A 22,952-nucleotide genomic window follows, 5' to 3' on the forward strand; every position below is an offset into this window, starting at 1 on the left:
AAATCTATGCTGGAAGACTCAGACCCCAGCATGCCCACAAAACAGGGGTGTCAGCCCTGCGTTGGCACCCGCTCTCCCACATGACTGCAGCAAGGCAAACGTGCTGCCATTGTGGGGCACTGTGAGTGATCTCGCAGGACCCGTTCTACAGATGTGCGGAATGGGTCCTATGCATGCCAGTCCTCCAGCCATCTGAGATCTAAAAAACCATCAGGTCTGCGTACATATCTCAATCAGGTCTATGGTTTGTCTCTGGAGCAAAGTTACTGGCTTCACCCTGCTTTACTCCAAACTCAGAATCAGGCCCAGGGGTACATTTACTAAAGTAAGAGTTTTTAGAAGTAGGGATGTTGCCCATAGCAACCAATCAGATTCCGCCAGTTTTCACAACTGAGCTCCAGCTTCCAGCTCCTGCAGTAGGCACTATGGGAGAGATGTCATGACGTCTCTCCATAGTTCCAAGGAGCAGCCAATTGGATGGCAGCGGACGTAGGAGCGGGGGGCTTAAGGGTAAGTATTGTGTTACTGTTAATTTTTGTGCAAGGGACACAACTACTGGGGGCACTACTAATGGTGGCATCGCATAGGGGACACTGCATAAGTGGCATCACTCCTGGGGGAACTGCATAAGTGGCACCGCATAAGAGGCGCCACTCCTGGGGGCACTGGATAAGGGGCACCACTACTGGGGGCTCTGCATAAGGGGTACTACTACTGGGGGCTCTGCATAAGGGGCACTACCAGTGGGGGCAATGCATAAGGGGCACCACTACTGGGGGAACTACTAATGGGGGCATTACCACTGGGGGCACTACATAGGAGGCACCACTCTTAGGGGCAATGCATAAGGGGCACCACTACTTTGGGCTATGCATAAGGGGCACTACCACTGGGGGCTCTGCATAAGGGGCACTACCACTGGGGGCTCTGCATAAGGGGCACTACCACTGGGGGCTCTGCATAAGGGGCACTACCACTGGGGGCTCTGCATAAGGGGCACCACTACTGGGGGCATTGCATAAGGGGCACCACTACTGTGGGCATTGTGTATTAGGGGCACCACTACTGTGGGCATTGTGTAGAAGGGGCACTACTGCTGTGGGCATTGTGTAGAAGGGGCACTACTGTGTGTCATAACATGAATAAGGGACACTGCTATGTGGTGTAATGTGAATCAGGGGCACTATGGGCCTGATTCACTATTGCGTACATAGCTGCGATTACGCACGCAGCTATGTACGCAATAGTGAATATGCTAATGACTGCAATCGTTAAGCCAGTATAGACCCCAAAGCCAGCACAGAGACGCCCACTACCACTTTTGCACATCCGTAATACCTTGCAGTCATGAGTATACATCAGTAACATCGGCCCCTCACTCAGAAATTGCTAACCTCGTCGCACGCAGTGAGTTCTCAAGCTGCGTATGCCGTCGCAGAGGCCAATTTATGCGTGCCTGTCCATCTCCGACCACTCCCCCGTCACCACCCCCAAACGCTGACCACCTGTCAATCACTCTGCGATGGCTTACCGTGCTCTGCATGATCGCAGTGTGATCTCAGTGTAGCCGTCGCGCAGTCAAACTGCGATGCATATGCAATAATGGGCCAACTACGTAAGCTGTTGCAGCTGCGATCCACAATGAATCAGGCCCTGTGTGTGGTGTAATGCGAATAAGATTGTGCTACTGTGTGGCCTAATTTGAATTGGGGATACTACTGCATGAACACTGCCTGTTCTTTTGAGACCGCAACCCCTTTGTGGCTTTATTAAAAACGTGCCGAGGACGGGGTTGGAGGGGGAGGTGCAGAAATTATTTGCAAACTACATTAAAAGTGTTTCATAGGGGGTTAATGATCCAGGCTGCTCTGGAGAGGGGGACCACTTTACTGGGGGTCCCCACCTCCCCAGCTCGGGGTTCACTAGCAGTTCGGTATAATGCTTTAGTGAGAGGGTTCCCCTTGCTGTTGCATTACACCCCCGCTAAAAAGATTCTGGTGCTGGTTGTGCTAAATAGAGGGGACCCCTACGTCTTTTGTCCCCCGTATTTACATAACCAGGACTGACTCTGAAAAGTCCGGCGCTGGTTGTGATTGTAGGGCGGGGCCCCACGTCATTTTAAAACTTTTGTAGCTTTTTACACCACAGATGCATGCGCGTATCTCACTGATCTGTGCATGCATCTGTGTCAAACAGACCTGCTCATGCTAAAATTTAAAGCATGAAGCAGGTCTATTCGTTTCGGGATTTGAAGTTAGTTTGTGAATGGGATTTGGTGTTCGATTTGTACATGGGCATGCAAAAATCTATCAAATCACTGTGCAAAATCGAACCAAATCGAATTAGATTTAGAAAAGGCTTCTAAAATCGAATTTTAGTAAATGTGGGATATGATGAGGGATTTGTACAGGTGAGCTAGATCGAACATCAAATCGAACTTTGATAAATTATACCCCATGGTTTCTATCTGAAAAACTTCAGTTTGGGGGTTTAGTGGTCCTTTAAGCACAGCTTACATTATGCAAACAATATTGAAATTATCTTTATCCTCAACACTCTGCATAAAGTTTACCTATTCTGTACTGGCGAAGTATATTGTGAAATACTCTGCAACTTCGACAATTATATTAGAATCTTTGAAACAAGAGTTAAGAAATTATAATGGGATCTCTAGCTGAGGCAACATTCTTCTACACCCACCCTTACTCTAAATGTCAGAAGCACTCAGTGCCTCATGGTCTGGCTGATGGTTGCTATGGTGATCCGATGCTGCATCTTCGGACACAGGCAGCGGATCGGAGAAGCCTCCTGCTGCTATAACACATCTTCTCAGACCTGCTGTGGCCCAAGACTCAGCATAGATCAGTCCTGCGCCCATGTCTGAATCAGATCCTTGGTATGCAGAAAAGTGAAGTGAGAAACGTAGATATAATAAGGTTTTGGGGATGGGAGAGTGACAGGGGGGGAATGTCCTATCCCAGGAGTCACTACAAGCTGGTAATTAATGCAACGATTTGCACGTATCACCTACATGATGTAACCTAAAGAAACCAATCCAATGACATTTTTCATAGTAGGCTAATCAAAGCAAATATTTGATTGGTTGCTACAGCTTTCTTTATTAAACTAAATATTCCATTGCTGATGTAACTGTACAGTTTTTCCTAAAAAATATCGACTTCATCTAGTTCTTCTAATTGTCTGGAATTGTCACCTTCCTAGTAATGTGATTAGCTGGCAGCATACTTGAAGTCAGATCCAGGATAATCGGGATACTGACAAACACCTACTACAACTAGTAGCTATAAACCTATGGCTTACATTACCTTGTCTTCCTCTTCCCTCTGCATGCATTCCTGTGCTTTCCTCTGCAACTCTTCCTGTATAGCCCGAGCGTATTCAGAGTCTAACTCCTCACTGTAGACACATAAGAGAAACCACTAAAGTCATCCATAGAATGATGCATTCACTATACACAGGCACTGGCCCATGGACGCCAGGCAAAGGCTCATAGGTCTGGTGTTTGCAAACAAAGTCTGAGGATTCTGGTGCAAAAACTCCCCTTATTACCAGGTATATAATGCAGCCTTAAACTGTGATATATACTGGCATATATAACTAATATATACTGGGATATATACTGGCATATATAACTAATATATACTGGGATATATACTGGCATATATAACTAATATATACTGGGATATATACTGGCATATATAACTAATATATACTGGGATATATACTGGCATATATAACTAATATATACTGGGATATATACTGGCATATATAACTAATATATACTGGGATATATACTGGCATATATAACTAATATATACTGGGATATATACTGGCATATATAACTAATATATACTGGGATATATACCTGTAATATATACTGGCATATATAATTCATATATACTGGGATATATACCTGTAATATATACTGGCATATATAACTAATATATACTGGGATATATACCTGTAATATATACTGGCATATATAACTAATATATACTGGGATATATACCTGTAATATATACTGGCATATATAACTAATATATACTGGGATATATACCTGTAATATATACTGGCATATATAACTAATATATACTGGGATATATACCTGTAATATATACTGGGATATATAACTAATATATACTGGCATATATAACTAATATATACTGGCATATATAACTAATATATGCTGTGATATACAGTATACCTGTAATATATAGTGGGATATACAGTATAACTAATATATACTGGGATATATAACTGTAATATATACTGGGACATAAAAGCTGCAATACATGGCGTTCCCCTCCATTACTGCATAGAAATTCCAAAAATTGCTTACAGACAAATTCCACCCATCATTGCACCAAAGGTCTCCTCCATTCCTGTGCCAAAGAGCCCCCATCCCGACACTGCACATATAAGCCCCCCTTGTCCTAACACTGCACCAAAGCTCCCCCTGTCCCATCACTGCACCAAAGTTCCGCCCTGTCCCATCACTGCACCAAAGTCCCACCCTGTCCCATCACTGCACCAAAGCTCCCCCTGTCCCATCACTGCACCAAAGTCCCGCCCTGTCCCATCACTGCACCAAAGTCCCACCCTGTCCCATCACTGCACCAAAGTCCCACCCTGTCCCATCACTGCACCAAAGGTCCCCCTGTCCCATCACTGCACCAAAGGCCCCCCTGTCCCATCACTGCACCAAAGCCCCCCCTGTCCCATCACTGCACCAAAGCCCCCCCTGTCCCATCACTGCACCAAAAGCCCCCCTGTCCCATCACTGCACCAAAAGCCCCCCTGTCCCATCACTGCACAAAAGCTCCCCCCCCCCCTAACATCCAGTCACTGCATCAAATGCAAACACAAGTAATATGCGTTTGTGTTTGGAGCAGTTGGTCGAGCTGCTTTTTGCGTGAGAGACAGCTGCAGCTTGTAAACAGTTGGATTGAAGTTTTTAACAAAGAAATTCTAACTGCACTGCACCAAATAGTCCCCTGTCCCATCCCTGCACCAAAGGCTCCTCGCCTTCAAATCACTGCACCAAGTGCCCCCCACCCCATCATTGCACCAAAGGCCCCCCAAAGGGCCCCCCTTGTCCCATCACTGCACCAAAAGCCACCCATGCACCATCACTGCACCAAAGGCCCCCCTGTCCCATCACTGCACCAAAGGCCCCCGATGTCCCATCACTGCAGTAAGGCTCCCCCATCCCATCACTGCACCAAAGGGCCCCCCCCATCCCATTACTGCACCAAAAGGCCTGTTCACCTTGTCACTTCTGACAGGAACAGCCACATGACTGTTCCAGGCATCTCTCCGAACACACCTCTGAGTATTGATACTCACAGGACTTACTAGGCGCAGAGCTCCCACACAGTCATGTGGATATTCCAGGTGGATATGGGGGTGCACAGCTGTTGTTCTCTACCCAATTTGACGGTAGACAAAGCACATAGGATGGTACTAGCAGTGCGGCAGCAGGGCAGCTTACAAATACATTTGGCACTGCTGCTGTCACCATTAAGCAGCTGGCTGTACGTGGGCTTGTAGACCTGACCCCTGGATCACGTTAGTCATAACTATGATCTCCACAATCTCTCTCTACACTGATGCAAATAAACATTGGTAATTGCACTTTCCTCCTGCAGCTGCTTTAAAACCATGTTTTTTTTTTTCTTACCTCTAGAATAAAAAACCACAGTAATCACTGGAAAAGTTTCAAACATCAGAGATAGAATTGTAATAAAAACACCTCCCTTGCATCTATTCCCATCATATTACATGGGCTACATTACATAAACAATTTATGTGCACTGACTGTAGTCACACCGACTATCGATCCTCATCAATGCAAATACAATAGTTTCAAATGCTGTCGAATTTAAATAAATGTATTTTTCTCCCATTTCAACATGACTACAATAAGTCGTGCTCAGAACTAGCTCTAGTGTTGGGCTCCCAGGTGTCACTATTTTTCCAACACATTTCACCTTAAACTTAACTCAAAATACTACTTTTATCATGTTATAAATGGTTTGGGTACAGGATGCCGGCGGTCAAAATCCTGACGTGGTTAGGATACCGACACCTGTCGGTAGGTATCCTAACCCTTCTCCTAACCCTCCTCGGTGCCTAAACCTAACCTCCCCCTCCCCGCATTCTAAACATAACCCTTCCTCCTAGTGCCTAACCCTAACCCCACTACTTACCGGCGCCGGGATTCTGACAGCTGTCATGATTCCGGCGCCGGCATCCCAAATGCCAGGATTATGACCGCAGTCCCTATAAACACATGGTGAGCCTAAATTAAGAAAAAAAAGTGGAAGAAGGTTGCCACAACTATTTCACATTAAATGGGGAGGAAAGGAGAACATAGGTTAGAGATTGTGGGTCCAGAGTGAGGCATCACAGAGGTCTTCCAGTTTCTTTTCCTTGGTAAGGCGAGATCTCTAGACTAGGGTAATGTCATGCGACAATATCATTCCGCACACACACTGTACACTCATCATTCTGCACACAAATTGTACACTCACATTTGCTTCTGCTTCTCCAGGCTAAAGACTTTGCAATGCTTGTCTTCTTCATCCTGGAGTTTCTTGGCTATACGGATGTCCTTCTGGACCAGCTTATTTTTCCGGATGTTAGAAGCATAATGCTGCTCAACTGAGGGATTGATACAGAGATGGAGAAGAGTTGAAGAGTGACATATTGCACGTGAAGACATATTTTATAATGGTGTGCACTACGGAAATGCTCCCTTATTGCTTCTGTATGCGGGAGCTTTCCTCCTGAGCTGCTTTCACCTGAGCAGGACTGGACTCAGTGATAAATGTTCCTATCTGTAAGACATTCATAGTATATGCTGAACCGACCATGCAATCAGCATTACATTTACTAGGAATCCTTGTGTGGAACACGGGCCCATGCTCTGAGTGCATACCAGGAGGAAGGAACAGTGTAGTGCATGAAAAAAGAAACTAACAACATGTGTGTATGATCATTTATAGGGTTTAGGTTAATACAGTATATCAATGTTATACAATTTGACTAGACTTTTGTTGATATATAAAACAAAACAATATACTGTGCAACACGGACAGCTGTGGCCAGAATGAACTATGACCCAGGCATTCAGCTTTTGGGCCAACATTGGGCTCGGCCCATGTTAGACCACATTAGTCACAAGTCACCTCTGTCATTTTAGGCCAAACTGCCAAATTACAGATCATGAGCTGCAGTCAGAATTCTGGGGACTGTAGTGCAATCCAGCAAATACTTTTATTTAATCTCTTAGTTTGGATATACGGGGTATTCGGAAATACCCTCCGCAGTGATTGTGTGCTTTGTAAGTGGTGTGGCTCCCCTATTTAAATTTTGGACTGCGCTGCAGCCCCACATCTGGAGCCGAAACTTAGTACACAGTTACTCCAGAGGGACTTTCTGAACTCCCTGTATTAGGACTCCTGCTATTACTGCAAACACACAACTCACTTTCCTGTTCCTGCAAGCAGTGAGCCAGGGCCCCATCTTCAAGAACTGCAAAGTCCCGGCATACTGCAAAGACACAAGAATAAAGTCAATGAAAGGGGGCCATGAACACTGATAATATACTGTAAGCATCACTCGGGGAGGAGTAGCTACTAACAGAGATGAAAAAAAAAAAAGTGTGAGCAAAAACACAGTAACCCACAGTAAACAAACCGCAAATTGTTACCAGCCTTGAGCATTGATGGGTACCAGACAGCCCAAGGGTCGCCAGCGGCCTGGTGATCTACCATTATGCTCCTGCGCCTCCTTTAATTTAATATTTTGATTCTGGGGCTGCAGCTGAAGGGGTAGATCAGAGGGGGAGAACCAGGGGGCACAGACAGTCCCATGTGATCTGCCTCCTTCCCTCTCAGGAAAGCCCGTGATCCCTGGTCCTAAGTGGCTGACAAGTTAAAGCACTTCCTGGGCAGAGTGGTATTAATTGGTAGTAATTTGTTGCCAATTCAATTTTTCACAACATCTGCAGGATTAGACTTTTCCTCAGAATGGAGACCACCACATCTATCATTTACACCCTTATTAACCATCTCTCCTACCTTCTGGTATTCCTCTCTCAGCCTCTCCCCTTTTAAATCTATCCTCAATGCCGCTGTGCATCTTATTTCCAATCTCATCACTCCGATTCAGCTTCTGCTCACCCTCCACTCCTTTACAGGTTCCCCTTCCCCTACAGAATCCATCTTAAGACACTCACAGCACTCAACCACCCCCAAACCTAATCTCATCTCAATCCATATCTCCCCTCTGTTCTTTCTCCGATTGCCTCCTTGCTGGTAACTCCTCCCACTGTCACATCTTGGACTTCTCCAGTGCTGCTCCTCTCATCTAGAACTCGCTCCACTGCCACACGAATCTCTACCATTCTGCAGGGCTTTTATCCCCGACCCCCCTCTCCCCCGGACAGTAAGCTCTCATTAGCAGGACTCTCCAACCTCTTGGTTCTCATCCTGCACTTTCCTTGTCCCAGGTCACTTCCACTTGCAGTCAGCCAATCTAATCCTTTCTGTCCGCCTCCTCACAGGGCACAGGATCAGTGAGCACGGACGTTATTATCGGTAATTCACTTAGCTGTATACTTCTCTTAGTTTTATTTTTGCCCCTGTACTGTCTGTTTTTTATTTTATTGCTTATACCACTGTAATTCTCTTTATATGGCAAAACTGGCACTTAAAAGACAACAATAATTATTGGCCATTACAAATTTAATTAGAGTTCAATCAATCAATTAGTAGTAAGGGGTGGTTGGAGTTTTGAAGATGAGTACACACTATAGGATGTATACCCAGCTGTCGATGTGAAACAATGTAACGTTACATCACGTGTGCACCGATCCGGTGTATAACGGCGCGATGCATTGTTAAATGCTGCATGTAACTGTAACCTGGTCGTTCACCACAGCAGATAGGACGATGTGATGAACGACCCCCGTGCACGCGCAATCAGGCTTACACACAATACGGTCCAATTGTACGATATATCTTTTAGTGTGTACCCAGCTTAAGAGTAGACATGAGAACTGAGAGCATTTTGTATAGTGGAGGTAATCATATATTTTTGGTGCAGCCATTTATACAGATGGGAAGAGTAGTAAGATAGGGGAGTCTTGCGTTTGGTTAAATGTTTTGTTTTAACTTAATAGCGAGATCTGGAGTAGTGTGTGGCCCTTTTGAAGATTACAGGGCCAACAAGCGGCCTTTGAATTATAATCGGTTTGCTCATCTGTGGTTTAGAGCAAGTCAGATGGGGAAACAACATGTCTGATCGGCTGTGATGGATTAGTGCAGATTTCCACCTTTGTACAATGTAGAGATTAAATTCTGCAGATTGAAAGCGACTTCAGTTCCCATGTTTCTAAATATATACATAAATGTTACTGGAAAGTACTAGGATTTAAAAAAAAAAAAAGGAAGGTCAAAAAGACGGGACCTTTCCCCACATTTAAACACCGCAGAACAAACAGAAATGAATGAAAGGAAAACAAAGAGCAAACAGCACCAAATGGCAAACACCGAAGCAGCAGGAGGAACGTTCCAACTGCAGCCAAACAATGACTTTATGCAGATGATTTATTTTATCAGACATAGACTCAATGTAGAATACAAGACCAGGCATGTGACCCTCTATGCAGGTCTATTTATATTACAGTGTGACTCCATATCTATTCACTCACTAGCTGACAGCTGCATATTCATTGAAATTATAGGTTTTTAAAAGATCTTCTATATTAAGGTTCTTTAGCCCCAATAGTTTGAGACCTCAGAATATTTTTACTGCAGCGCAAGATTTCAGGCTCAGTGCAAGTTGTGCCTTCCACAAAGTGGAAAAAGGAAACAACATTAAGGGGTCTAATTAATAAGCTGTGTTAGGAGATAAAGTGAACAGTGATAAGGTACCAGCCAATCAGCTCCTAACTACCATGTCACAGGCTGTGTTTAAAAAATGGCAGTTAGGAGCCGATTGGCTGGTACCTTATCACCGTTCACTTTATCTCCTAACACAGCTTAGTAAATAGACCCCTAAGTCCCTACATAAAAAAAAACCCAGACCACTACACTTGACAGATATTTTTTTTAAAGCACTCTCTCTGGAAGATCCCGGAGGGCAGAAGGAAGTGGGAGATGCAGGGAAGCGTAACAAGGTACATTGCGAAATGCGTCAACAATCACGTGGACCTCCCACTTTCCCAGAGAAGTGGGCAGATCTGTGGGGGAAGTCAGGGAGAGTAGTCAATATGGTGGAGCACGGGGGTTAGCAGACAGCAGCCAATTGCATTGTACATGTGAATTTTGATGCACAACTTCCCTCCAAACGTGGTTGGCCTGTATTATCCACCCAAGGTGGCAGTATCTCTACATTACTATTGACTGTCTTGTGACGAGAACAGTTATATTTATTTTGAAATGGAGAAGCACAATACACTGACACACCACATGTCAATATTCAGCATTAAACCAGTGATAGGTAACTAAAAATATAATAATAATGGCACCTATCTGTAATAACATATCTGCAGAGGCATGCTTACAAGAGTTATCAGCTACAAGTGTTCTTTGGTTGGAACACTCCCAGCCAGAGTGGAGGGAACAACTGACAAGTTTTTCTGGAAATGGTTTCAGCTAAACTGGCCAATAATTAAAATGAAGGCTGTGAAAGATTATCAATTGGATACAGATCACATGATTCAGGATTATCACCAGAGGATTGTGGGTAAAGACATAAAAAAGACTGCCTTTCCAACGTTCTCTATGTGGACTGAGTTGCACCTCAGTTATTGTAGCATAAAAGCAATTTAGAATACAGACAACCTGATAATTTAGTACATTTAGCTTGAATTATCTCTGAGATATCATCAAGCATTGCCTTTTAATGTAAAATATGAGAAAGATATACGCTCAGTGCTGTATCAGCCATTACTTTGCATAGGATCCCAAAAAGGGCCCTGCATATGGCCTAGTCTTGCGAGTGATCCAAGTTGCGGTTACAACTGGTGGAGGCCCTGGCCATAGCATGCCAGTCCCCACTGGTGCATTGTGGTGGATTGTACTACTCTCAGGACCAGTCACCAATGCACTGCAGAGACACTGCCCCTACCCACCTCCAGTAATCCTTGCTCTTCTCCGCGTATAACACACACACAGTGGGTGGGCCGGGCAAACTGGTACCATGCATGAAGCCTCATGTCGTCCTAATTCTGCTCACTGAAGCCAAGTACTTAACTTTTTAGACTGCCAGAATGACTTACCCAACCGTCTCCTCTATATCATTAGCACACAGTGCCACTGGCATTAGGGCTCGATACGAATTATTGTAGAGTTGGCTAGGGCATTGCTTCTCCAATCCAGTCCTCAGGATAGGCTAACAATGCATGTTTTCCGGGTCTCCACTCAGAATCAGTAAGCAGTGGCAAAGGGGGAGATGTATCAGATCTTGGAGAGAGATAAAGTGCCAACCAATCAGCTTCTAACTGTCATTTTTCAAACACAGGGCGGGATGTACTAAAGGGAAAATGCGTCCAAAATTCAGAGAACTTCTGCATTCCCATACGTACAATACCCCGGAATATGTTACTTTCTGGAGCTTGGACCCGGTGAGCAACGCCATCTATAGATGGCATTGCCTAGTAGAAGCCTATGGGGTTCTTATGCAATGTGCCCTGGGAGGAATCCAATCTGATTCCTCTCAGCATTTCCTGCGGCGCGTGTCATAAACCAGATACTCTCCTCTTATAGGAAGAACTGTTCTGTGATTTTAATCGCAATTTTAGGCACATGCCGAAGATATTAATGGCGGTATGTAGCGCATCCGAAATGCGATGCATAGTATATTTCGCCCATAGCCTGTAAAATGGCAGTTAGCAGCTCTTTGGTTGGTACTTTCTCTCTCTCTAAGGTTTAATACATCTCCCCCCCTATTAGAAACACCAGAGGATCTTTTAAAATGTGTCAGTCAGTAATGAATACACCTGTGCTACAGCACAGAGTTCTGGAAAACATGCACGGTTACTCTGCCCTGAAGACTGGATTGGAGAAGCACTGGGCTAGGATATGTTGCCCTGCATTGTGCTCAGTATACAACTGAGGAACGTCAAACAGTAGATAGACTATAAATGTACAGAGCTGCTTCCAGGATGTGCCTAGATTTAGAAATGAAGTACTATACAGCCAATGCAGGCCTCATATTAATCTTTTTATCACTATTTTAAGTTTGGTGAAGACTGCTCAAATCAACTCCATGTGAGGCTCTTCAATTGGCTGCGAGCACCTACACTAAAGCAGGTCTCACTAGGAAAGGAGGGAGACACAAGTACTTGTGAGGTAAATCAGAAATACTGGGTTACGTTGACAGATGCTTCTACGGAACAGAGGAGTTAATGAGAGAGGTTGGAATCACTCTGCCAAGGAGCAACACACAAAAACCTTTTGTACACCCCAGCAGATGTGCAGTGAGATCATGTAGAAATGTCTAAATTAAAAAAAAGAGTAGAAATGGACAGAGCACCCACTACACACAGGAGACTGCGGTGAGATCATGGAACAAACCGCAAAAGACACATCGTAACCCAGCACACTCCCCACAGTCTATTAGACAGTAACTTAGCTCATACCCCTCTGGCGTACATTACTGGCGCAAAAGTCATGATTAAGGATTAGTTAAAGAAAGTAATGTTTTGGCACATGAAGGAATGAAAAGCTGCAAACATAAACCAGCATGAAGAAGAAGAACTGTACAGGATTAACTTCATGTGGAGATCAACAAGTTTGGCTTAATACATAGATACATTTGACATGAGCCTTGTATCATTCACTACTCTGTGTTTCTGGGGACCCTGCGCTCCTTCCACTAGTCTGACTTCCTGCTGCCTCCATTCCGTTGCTCACTGCCCCTGTCATATGCAGCCCTGTCCTCACTAACGCATCACTCAACTCCTTATGTACTCTGTGCTGCTGGGTACTGTACCATGCTCCTTCCAATATATATAACTCTCAGAAGGCGGATTCAATTAGCAGCGAAAAGCCGAGGTCAGCGAAAACAGGATTTTGGTACTTACCGATAAATCCCTTTCTCCGATTGCATAGGGGACAATGGAGAGCATAGACAGTGGGGTATAGACGGTGCTAAGTGGAGCTATGGCACTTTAAACTTTTAATAAGTGTGACTAGCTCCTCCCCCTCTATACCCCCCTCCAAGCCCCAGTCTTAGCAAACTGTGCCCGAGGGGAGCTGAGAAAAAAAAAACAGAAGAGGAGGAGGCGAAGCCAGTACACAGAACATATGAAGAAGGATGAAAAAACAACACAACCAGAGATATGAAACCAGTCTCTAACAGTCATAACATAAAATGACCCCAACCCTGGCAGGAAGGAACAGCGCAGGGTGGGCGTCCAGTGTCCCCTATGGAATCGGAGAAAGGGATTTATCGGTTAATCCTGTTTTCTCCTTCTTCCACTAGGGGACACTGGAGAACATAGACAGTGGGGAAGTGCCAGAGCTCCCATTACGGGCGGGAGAGCGCTGAGAACCCTGCAAAACAGACCGGCCATACTGCGGTGCAGAGGCCGCATCATGTCAAATCTATAAAACGAACAAAAATATGCCGGCTAAGTTGCCACTCGGCAAAGAGAATCCATGGAAACCCTACGAGCAGCCGCCCACAAGGAACTCATGGAGCGAGTGGAATGCGCTGTAATAGAAGGCGGGGGCTCCCCAGATGAGGTCATATACACCTGTCTGATTGTCAGACAAATACATCGGGCCAGCGACGGTTTGGAAGCTGGCCAACCAGGACAAGCAGCCTCCTACAAAAAATAGTGTCCGTTGCACGTCTGGCTGCAGTCCTTTCCACATAAAAAATAAGGATCTTAACAACATCAAAGCATTTAGACGAAGGTGAATATTGTGGAAAAGCCGGGCCACAAAAGACTGGTTGATGTGGAAAGCCGAAACCACCTTTGGAAGAAAGTCCATTCTAGCCCGGAGTTCCGCTCTATCCTCGTGAAATACCAAGTAAGGAGTATGGCAGGATAGAGCTTCTAATTCCGCCCCCCTCCTGGCAGAGGCCAGTGCAAGAAGAAGTGTTACCTTCCACGTAAGGTACTTGAACTCCACCGACTCCAAAGGCTTAAAACAAAGGAGACTGAAAGAAGGAAGGCACGAGATTAAAATCTCATGGATTCGTAGGAGGAACAAAAAGTGGCTGTAACCGAATCATAACTTGTAGAAAATTCTGTAACTGCGGTATCAAGGCCAGCTTCTTTTGGAAGAAAACAGTTAGTGCTGAAATTTGAACTGTCAGAGAACCCAACCGCAGACCGACTGAGAAACCTGCTCGCAGAAAAAGCAGAAATCTGGCTAGGTTGAATTCCATAGAAGACCTTCTATGTTCACACCCTGAAACATAAGTCTTGCAAATATGGCGGTAATGCTTAGAAGTAACTTTCGTCCATGCTCTAAGTCTAGTAGGGATTACCCTGGATGGGATTCCTTTATGTCTTAAGATGGCCCTTTCAACAGCCACGGCGTCAAACAAAACCGCTTTAAGTCTGGATAGACTAAAGGACACCGTAGTAAGAGATCTTCTCTTAGAGGCAGAGGCCATGGATCGTCGATCCACAGAAGTAGAAGATTGGAATACCAGGCTCTGCGAGGCCAATCCAGAACTACCAATAGAACCCTGGCCTTCTCCCTTTGGTGTAGAATCCAAGGGAGAAGAAGAGGAAACGGAGGGAACAGATAGACATATTGGAACTGCCACGGAGTTAACAGTGCGTTCACTGCCACTGGGTCTCTCGTCCGAGAGCAGTAGAGAGGCAGTTGATGATTTTGTCTGGATGTCATGAGGTCGACCTGTGGAAGACCCCACCGTTGGAACAGCTGTTGAAAAACTTGCCCTGGATGCACGTCCTGCCGGCTGAGGTAGGCTGCCTCCGGCTACTCTACGCCTGGAATGAAGATTTCTGAGAGTGCCTTGGCGAAATTTTCCGCCCATGATAGAATTCGGCTTACCTTTCCCTAGCCGCACGACTTCTGGTGCTGCCTTGTCTGTTTATGTACGCCACTGTCGTGCTGTTGTCGGACTGGACCCTGACTGCTTGGTCCCGCAACAGGTGACCTGCTCTGAACAGCGTAGAACACTGCCCGCAATTCCAATACGATTCTTGGTAGAGTCGCATTCTGTGATGTCCAGTGCATTGGAAGTGATGTTCCTGAATCACAGTCCCCCATCCTCTCAAACTCACGTCTGTGGTGAGAAGAGTCCAATTCTACACTCCAAATCTCTATCCCTCCAGTAGCTGTACTGAGTTCAACCACCAGAGGAGGGAAATCTGAGTTCTGGGACTTAACCTTACCTGTAGGTGAAGGAAAAGATGGTATCCCGTCCACTGAGAGAGGAGGTCTTGCTGAAACGTCCTGGAGTGAAAGCATCCGTAAGGAACGGCTCGAATGCCACAACCATCTTCACCAGGAGTCGAATGCAGTTTTACCTTTTCTGTAGGAAAGAACACTCGCTGTCCCAGAAACTGTAGCCTCTGCATCGGCTGTAGCAGACACTTGGGAAAAGCTTTGTGATATGCTGTAGTAATTGGTCCCTGGAAATGGCCTTCAGCAGAAGATCGTCCAGGTAAGGAATAATAGTGATCCCTTGTTTACGAAGGATACAGATCATCACAGTTTTCGTAGGGAGACCCTGACCTTTGTGAATACCCGGGGGCTGATAAGCCGAAGGGTAAAACCTAAATACGAATCTCAAACGCCTGGAGAGGCGGCCAGATAGGAGTGAAGGAAAGGTTCCTTGATATTGAGAGATACCCTGAATAGGCCTTCCTCTAGGCCCGCAATCACCGACTGAAGTGACTCCATCTTGACCTTGAACATCCTTAGGTAAAGGATTGAGATCCTTCCAGTTCAGAATAGGTCTGCGAACCCTGTGTCTACTGAACCTGTTCGGGAACTTGGAGAACCACTCTGACGGCTAGACGCTCATCTATAGCTTGCTGTAAAACAACACTCCTGTCGTTGGAATCTGTAAACAAATCGAGGTTGTATACCTGAGTGATGAGATCCCGTACCCAAGCATTCGTAGATTTCGACCCGAAGACGCGCTCCCACTCTGGTGTCCCCCAGGTGAGAGAAGCCAGTCATGCAGTAGGCTTAGTAGTGGATTTAACCTCAGGTTGATGAAATGTAAGTGCGGCTCTGCCCCGACCTCTGGAACCACAGGAAGTCTATGGTCCTCCTCTGAAGCGACCACGTGAATGTCCCGGAGGATGAAAGGACCGAAACAAGGGTCTGAGTAAGGTCTTCCAGGTGGGAGGGGGAGCCGTAAAAGGAAGACAAGTGGATTTAACTCTGGTAGCTTGAGAAATCCATTTATCTTCTACAAACAATACACTTCCTGTGAATGGAGGTGCTTCTACTTAGATGCATCCGCCTGGCATTGTCTATGCCACAGCACCCTATGTGCTGAAATCTCCAGAGCTGAAGTCCTGGATGCGATATTGCCAACGTCCTTGGACGCCTCATCCAGGTAAGTCGCGGCTTCACCTATATGCTCTGCTACTGGAAGAAGCGCAATAGTTGTGTTAGTCCAGCAGCTTACAATTGCGGGACACAGTGTCCCCTCTGCAGCTGTGTAAATGGAATTGAGAGTATTGAATCTCCTGTAGAGGGAGTTTCACAAGATTTCCTGCTATCTGCCGGAAAAGGATAACCGCCGGGATATCTGAATTTCTAGCTCTTCCGATACCGGAAAAGCAACAGCCTGTCTTTGTTTCCTTAGAAAGAAAGACTGCCGTGCAGGAGTCGAGTCCGCCTCCTGAACCTGCAATACCTGGCGAATTACAGAAATTAAAGCCTCTATCCTCTTGGACACCAGCTCAGACTCCTCCCGGAGTTCTTTAAGCGAATCTGAAGCATATTCGCCTGGCATATCCTCCTTCTCCCAATCGTCTGATTGGAACAGTGTCTTTTTTTTTTTTTTTTGAGACCGGAGAGGATTCCTAGTGGTATGGGAAATAGTCATGGCTCTTGAAACCCTCCCTTGATTTTGCCAAAGATCTCTTCTAGAGTGACCTGTAAGGCGCTTTCCAAGAAGCCGCTCTGCAGAGAGACAGCGAGAGAGAATATAACGGATGTAACCAGCACCACCAAGGTGGTGGTTCTGACATCCCTGCAGATTGTAGCTTAGTATTGTAATTATCACACAATCTGGATAAGTTGACTGCCTCTCTGTTTTAGGGGAAAGCGTGAACGCAGTCCCCCACTACCACAGGTATTTGTCAGTCAGGCTACATACAGACCCCACACAAACAATATAGAAGTGTAGTGAAACAGATCAAAAGAGGAAACTGAAATATAGAGTCAGGAGAGTGTCACACTTGCCCTGATAGCGCTCCTAGCAGTGCCAGACAACGCTAGGCATATGAGGAAATAACCACTGATAAATAAGTAGTTACTGATCCTTATAAATGCTCTCCTGACCAGCCTAAACCCCACTGTCTTACTTACAGTCCAGGCAGGCTATCAGCTTCCTGCAGCAGCATTGTTACAGTCTCACACTGTGCAGCAGACGCCGTTCCTCTATATAATTGGCCGCCAGTACACTTCTGAGAAGCGCTGCGGCCGCTGGGAGGAAGGTGTAGGACTTCGGAGCTAAGCTCCGCCCCCTCTTATGCGCTCATTATAATTCATAAGAGCGCGCTGTGAGAGGGGCTCCTTGAAAATATTAATTCCCTTTGGGAGCAGTTTACTTGAACCCAGGGACCTGCTGCATCGTGTGGTAGGGTAATAGCCCTCTAGGCTATCTGTTTTGAGAGGGAAGAGCCCACACAGCCCTGAAACAGCAGGGCTTCCCGCTCATGCATAATGCATAAGAGCGCGCTGTGAGAGGGAAGAGTCCGCACAGCTCCGAAATAGCAGGACCTCGGAGCTAAGCTCCGCCCCCCGCTCATGCATAATGCATGAGCACGCTATGAGAGGGAAGAGCCCGCACAGCTCCGAAATAGCAGGACCTCGGAGCTATGCTCCGCCCCCCGCTCATGCATAATGCATAAGAGCGCGCTGTCAGAGGGAAGCGCCCCGCACAGCTCCGAAATAGCAGGACCTCGGAGCTAGGCTCCGCCCCCCGCTCATGCATAAGAGCGCGCTGTGAGAGAGAAGAGCCAGCACAGTTTTGTCTTACTGCTGCCGAGTGACTCAGTTAATCGGAGTCACTCGCTACTGCTATAAAATCACCGCCTGCTGTTATAACCTGGCTACCTCACTAGTTAATGGAGCGTACACACGGTCAGATTTGTCAGATTTGTCAGATGAACGATTGAACGATTTGACCAAAGTTTTGAACGATTGAACGATTTTTGACTGCATTAAAATGAATGGAATCGTCCAAGTCTGACTGCAAACCCATCAGATGTCAGATATCGTTATCTGACAAACGGGAACGCGCATCGTTGATCGCCCATCGTTCAGGCATGTCAGATATGAACGATTTTCCTTCAGATATGAACGACTGAACGATTTTTAAATCGTTATCGTCCATATCTGAAGAAAAAATCTGATCGTGTGTATGCACCATAAGGTAGCCAGGGCATACTCACTTGCTGCACGACTGCCGGCGGCGGTGTGACCAACGGGGGACTCAGTGCGTGCAGCGGCATGCAGTCTCCCAGAGACAGTGGTCTCTTCCTGTAGTCAGGGACCCCAGGCGAAATGCAAGCAGTTGCGAGTGGGTCCCTGCCGGCAGTCTCCCACGGAGCAGACAGGCAGTGGCAGATGCTGCCAGTCTGTCAGCTTCAGCGCAGCAGCGCTACTATTAGAAAGCCTAATAACCCAGAGCTTCTGGTACACACGACCAGCTCCACTCGGGCACAAGCTAAAACTGGGGCTTGGAGGGGGGTATAGAGGGGGAGGAGCTAGTCACTAGTTTAAAGTGCCATAGCTCCACTTAGCACCGTCTATACCCCACTGTCTATGCTCTCCAGTGTCCTCTAGTGGAAGAAGGAGAAAAGCGCAATGTTTTCACCTGTTTCGACGCGATGTTTTCTCCATGCGCGTCCCCGCTTTTCGCCCTATTCAATTCCAAAACAGGCAAAAACGCGGAAAGGCGAATGTAGATAATAGCGAAACTAGCGTTAAGGACAGCATGAAGAAATCAGTTTGTACCCCATAAAAAGCCTAAATGACCCTGGGAATCAATATAGAGGAGTATAAATAGCCCAAATTCTAAAAACACCTGTCTCTACTTATCAGACCCCCAAAAGACCAGGCCCACTACTTTTTACCCATTTTCCAACACTTTTTACATATTCGCCTCCAAAATTACATGTTTTTTTGGGTGAAATAAGATAAAAAAAATTTACTAATTAGTCATTAGAGGGGGATATCCAAAAGGGTCCTGAACCAGGTCCCCACATTTGTACCCCAAAATGCGGATTTTGCACTGCTTTTCTCCTGCCTTTTGCTGGAGATATTTTTTGGCCTGTTTTTGCCTATGGAGTTATCCCCTAGGCGAAAACATCCTGGAATTAAATAGGGCGATACTTTGAAAACAGACGAAAACTTATCTCGGCTAATTGAATTCGGCCCTGTGTCTAACTTCCTGGAGCCTCCATTCCCCTCCTCACATCATGTCACTGGGCCTGATTCAGAGCTGAACGCTAATCCCGTGGCACCTGCTCCTTAGCACGCATCAGTACTGAGTTTTCGCCAGTGCCACAGCCGCTGTAATTTGTACAGGAATGCCCACCGGCTGTCTCTCTAATCTGCCTCTAGTGTACAAAGACGCACCATCGCACTAAGGAACCCCATGTCTGCTCAGAATGTCAGTCAGAACTTAGAAGTCGCTGTCAGAGAAACTGCGAACAAAGGTGCAGGCGATGGCTGCGTCATGCCCACGCTACACTTGTGACACTTTTGCGTTTGTATAGCCACTCCTTCCCCTGTTGCCTCCCATTAATGCTCACTGACTGTCAACCACTCTGCATCCAAAAATTCTCATTCCGACCGCCATTGGTAAAACATTGCAACACATGCGCAGTATGAAAAAATATCGTCCAACATTGGCATAGCGTCCACCTCTGAATCGGGCCCACTGCCTCTGTAAGAAGCAACCTTGTCCTCACTAAGGTACAGATTGTTACTAATCTTAAATGGTCTCCAACCAATCAGGTTGCAACGGTCATGTGTTTAAAAAATGACAGATAGGAGCCGATTGGTTGGAGCACCATTTAGGATTAGTAACGAGTGATAACAAGAACATCGCTCATTGATAAATCTGAACCTAAGTGATATTTATGAAAGTTATTTTGCTCAAAATTCCCCCAAAACAACCATTTTTGGTGTATTCCCACGAAAGCCAAGTATCCCCAGGATTTAAGAAGAAGGGGCCACAGATGATATCTACGATATATTTGTCATGGTTCTTGCATATCCGACCCCAAAAGCAGCCCCCTTAAACTGTGAGGGCTTCTAAACTGGGACTGTTTGGCCCCTCAGCTAACGCCATCTTCAGGTCTATTGGCTATTCTACCACATAATTTTCGGAGGGATCCTCCGGATCACTCTATGTTGGCTGCAACTGACGCAGGCACAGGCAGATGATGGCACATGTACAGTATGCTCACTGGGTCCGAACCCAGAAGTGAAGGGATAGCTTCTAGCCATTCATTGGGAAAGGACTTTTCCAGATGTGCAGACCCGGCGCCCCAACTATAAATGCAATGCTGCCATACTTCAAAATGACAGCCTCATATTTTACAATGGAATGGGCCCTAGAGCATAGGTAAGAATGCACCTGTCAAGAAAAAACAAACAGTAACAGACTTACAGCTTTATAACATGTCCTGCAATAAAAGCATCCTACACACAAAGTACCCTCAATCTGCTATGCCGTGGCAGCTGGATGCACAAATCCAGCCAACTCTTAAGTGTCAGCAGCTGGCACCCAACCAAACCAAACAGTCATCGCAAATGGTCGTGTTGGTGCAAAGCTGATAGATATAATTAGTTTCCGCTGAACAGAAACAAAGATAAAGGTGCCAGTAAGATGATTTTTTTTTTTTTAGCAAAATAAAAAGACAGCAATCTCCAAAGCCAAGCAGCTCTGTGACACTGAGGATCAAAGAGAATTGGCGGTATTATCTATTTATTAACTTTTACTGATATACTGTAGCGCAACCACATTCCGCAGTGTTTTACAAGTAGGAGCAAACAGCAATAAGAAGGAGACTGAGCAATAACGGACATATAGGAGGTAAGAGGCCCTGCTCACACGCTTACAGTCTATAGGAGAATTAGGAGTTTTATACATGCGTTACCAGTTGCATATACACCCAGCCATATTGCAGTGGGAGAGAGTTCGTAGTGGGCCACTATGGATCTAGCCACACAATGATAACTAGGGAAATTTTACTAACATTCTCCTAATATTAGCCAAAGCCCCATTAATTGCTCCATGGAACCACTTGTCCCAGGGCTCGTCCGCTCTTTCGTAACCACTTGGATGAATACTGGTGGGGGGGGGAGGGGGAGAATCAAAAGTGTAAAAAATGGCTGCATGGAGCCACCCCAGCGCTAGGTTAGGGGGAACCAGTGTAGAACTGATTGAGCAGGAAGTAGAGCAACTTTAAGAGAACGTGTCAATTAGCGATATGTCCCGTTCCGGAATGGCACAATGTGACCAGCAATATTACCAGTCTTTCCTCGTACCCTTAAAGGTTCCAAAGGAAAAATAGTAATGTTGAGCTACCTAAAAACACAGATGTCCGCAGTCAAACATCACGTGATGTTGGACGGCACATAATCAGCAATTAAATTACCCCCAAATGAGTGGGGTTGCTTTGAGAATTTGAGAAGTGAGATTGTTGTTTTCAGGAAGCACTTGGAGGTTGGGAGATGAGGAGAAAGTCTTGTAACGTTGTGTGATCACATTCTCTTTGCAGGCAGTAAAATGGTGCAAGGGATGGTGAATCTGTATATATCTCACAGGGTCTATGTGCGATTTATTTATATCCACCTGACCAATGGAAATACACATTAATCATCTATATAGTGCAGGTAGCCATTTTGTGGACTGAACCAATATCCAAGAGAAAGTGATACCCTAGGCAACTCAGTAATGGCTTCAACACCTAGTGGATTATTAGGTTGTGTTCTAATGAACTGTAGAAATATCAAAAAACACTCAGCTGCTGGCAACCATGACGGTCCTTCACCATTTATCCCAACTGCACCTTCTTCCTCTTCTGGTGCCAATTGATCACAAGAAAGTGAGAGTAATAAATGGTGGATGGTGCCTGGCAAAATGGCCAAGTCAGTAACAAACAACCACCATGAGAAAAAAAAACATTTACCGTACCATAGGCAATTTTTTTTTATGGAAGTTAGGGCCCCCATACATCAGCATTCAATTGGGTGAGGACTGAAAGAAAATATAAAATCGGCAATGTGTGGGGTTTGCAGAGCGCAGATGCTGACCAAAAAGTGATCGGAATTGGTAAATCAGGTTGTCCAACATGTTGGATTTAACAGACCAAACAGGGCTATAGATTGCAGAACCAAAAATATGTACAGTATATGTAACTGCACACCAGGAGCTGCAGGTGTGACTGTTAAATGTAGGGCACCTACCGTATATAAATCAAATACAAAAAATTAAAGAAACACCATCTCAGCTTGTCCACTCCTCCAAAGTCCATAGGGGCTGGCTGTACTGTGTTGTGCAGTCAGTTGTCCATAGGGGCTGTGTCCACTCCAAAGTCCTGTGCAGTGTCCCAGTCCTAAAGGGGTGCTGTAGTGTTGTCCAGGGTGTGCTCTGTCCATCAGGGGTGCTCCCCCCAAGTGCAAAAAAAATAAATATTTTTTCTGTGTTTGTGAATTGTGTGCGCAGTA

The 22,952-nt window shown here is 45.7% G+C and overlaps 1 protein-coding gene across 1 annotated transcript in view; it reads right to left on the reverse strand.

Moving 5' to 3' along the window:
• The window catches only part of LOC148478239 (uncharacterized), a 135,535-nt gene that overhangs the window by 72,428 nt on the left and 40,155 nt on the right, over positions 1–22,952 (reverse strand). Inside the window, exons 3-5 of the mRNA XM_088455751.1 lie at positions 7,513–7,575; positions 6,555–6,684; positions 3,327–3,417 (exon numbers count right to left, since the gene is read on the reverse strand). Coding sequence (XP_088311877.1) covers positions 3,327–3,417; positions 6,555–6,684; positions 7,513–7,575 — 284 coding nt within the window. The remainder of the gene's footprint in view (positions 1–3,326; positions 3,418–6,554; positions 6,685–7,512; positions 7,576–22,952) is intronic.

The sequence above is a fragment of the Taudactylus pleione genome, unplaced genomic scaffold (genome assembly GCF_031769625.1).
Source record: "Taudactylus pleione unplaced genomic scaffold, aTauple2 ptg000671l, whole genome shotgun sequence".
NCBI classification, from domain to species: Eukaryota; Metazoa; Chordata; class Amphibia; order Anura; family Myobatrachidae; genus Taudactylus; species Taudactylus pleione.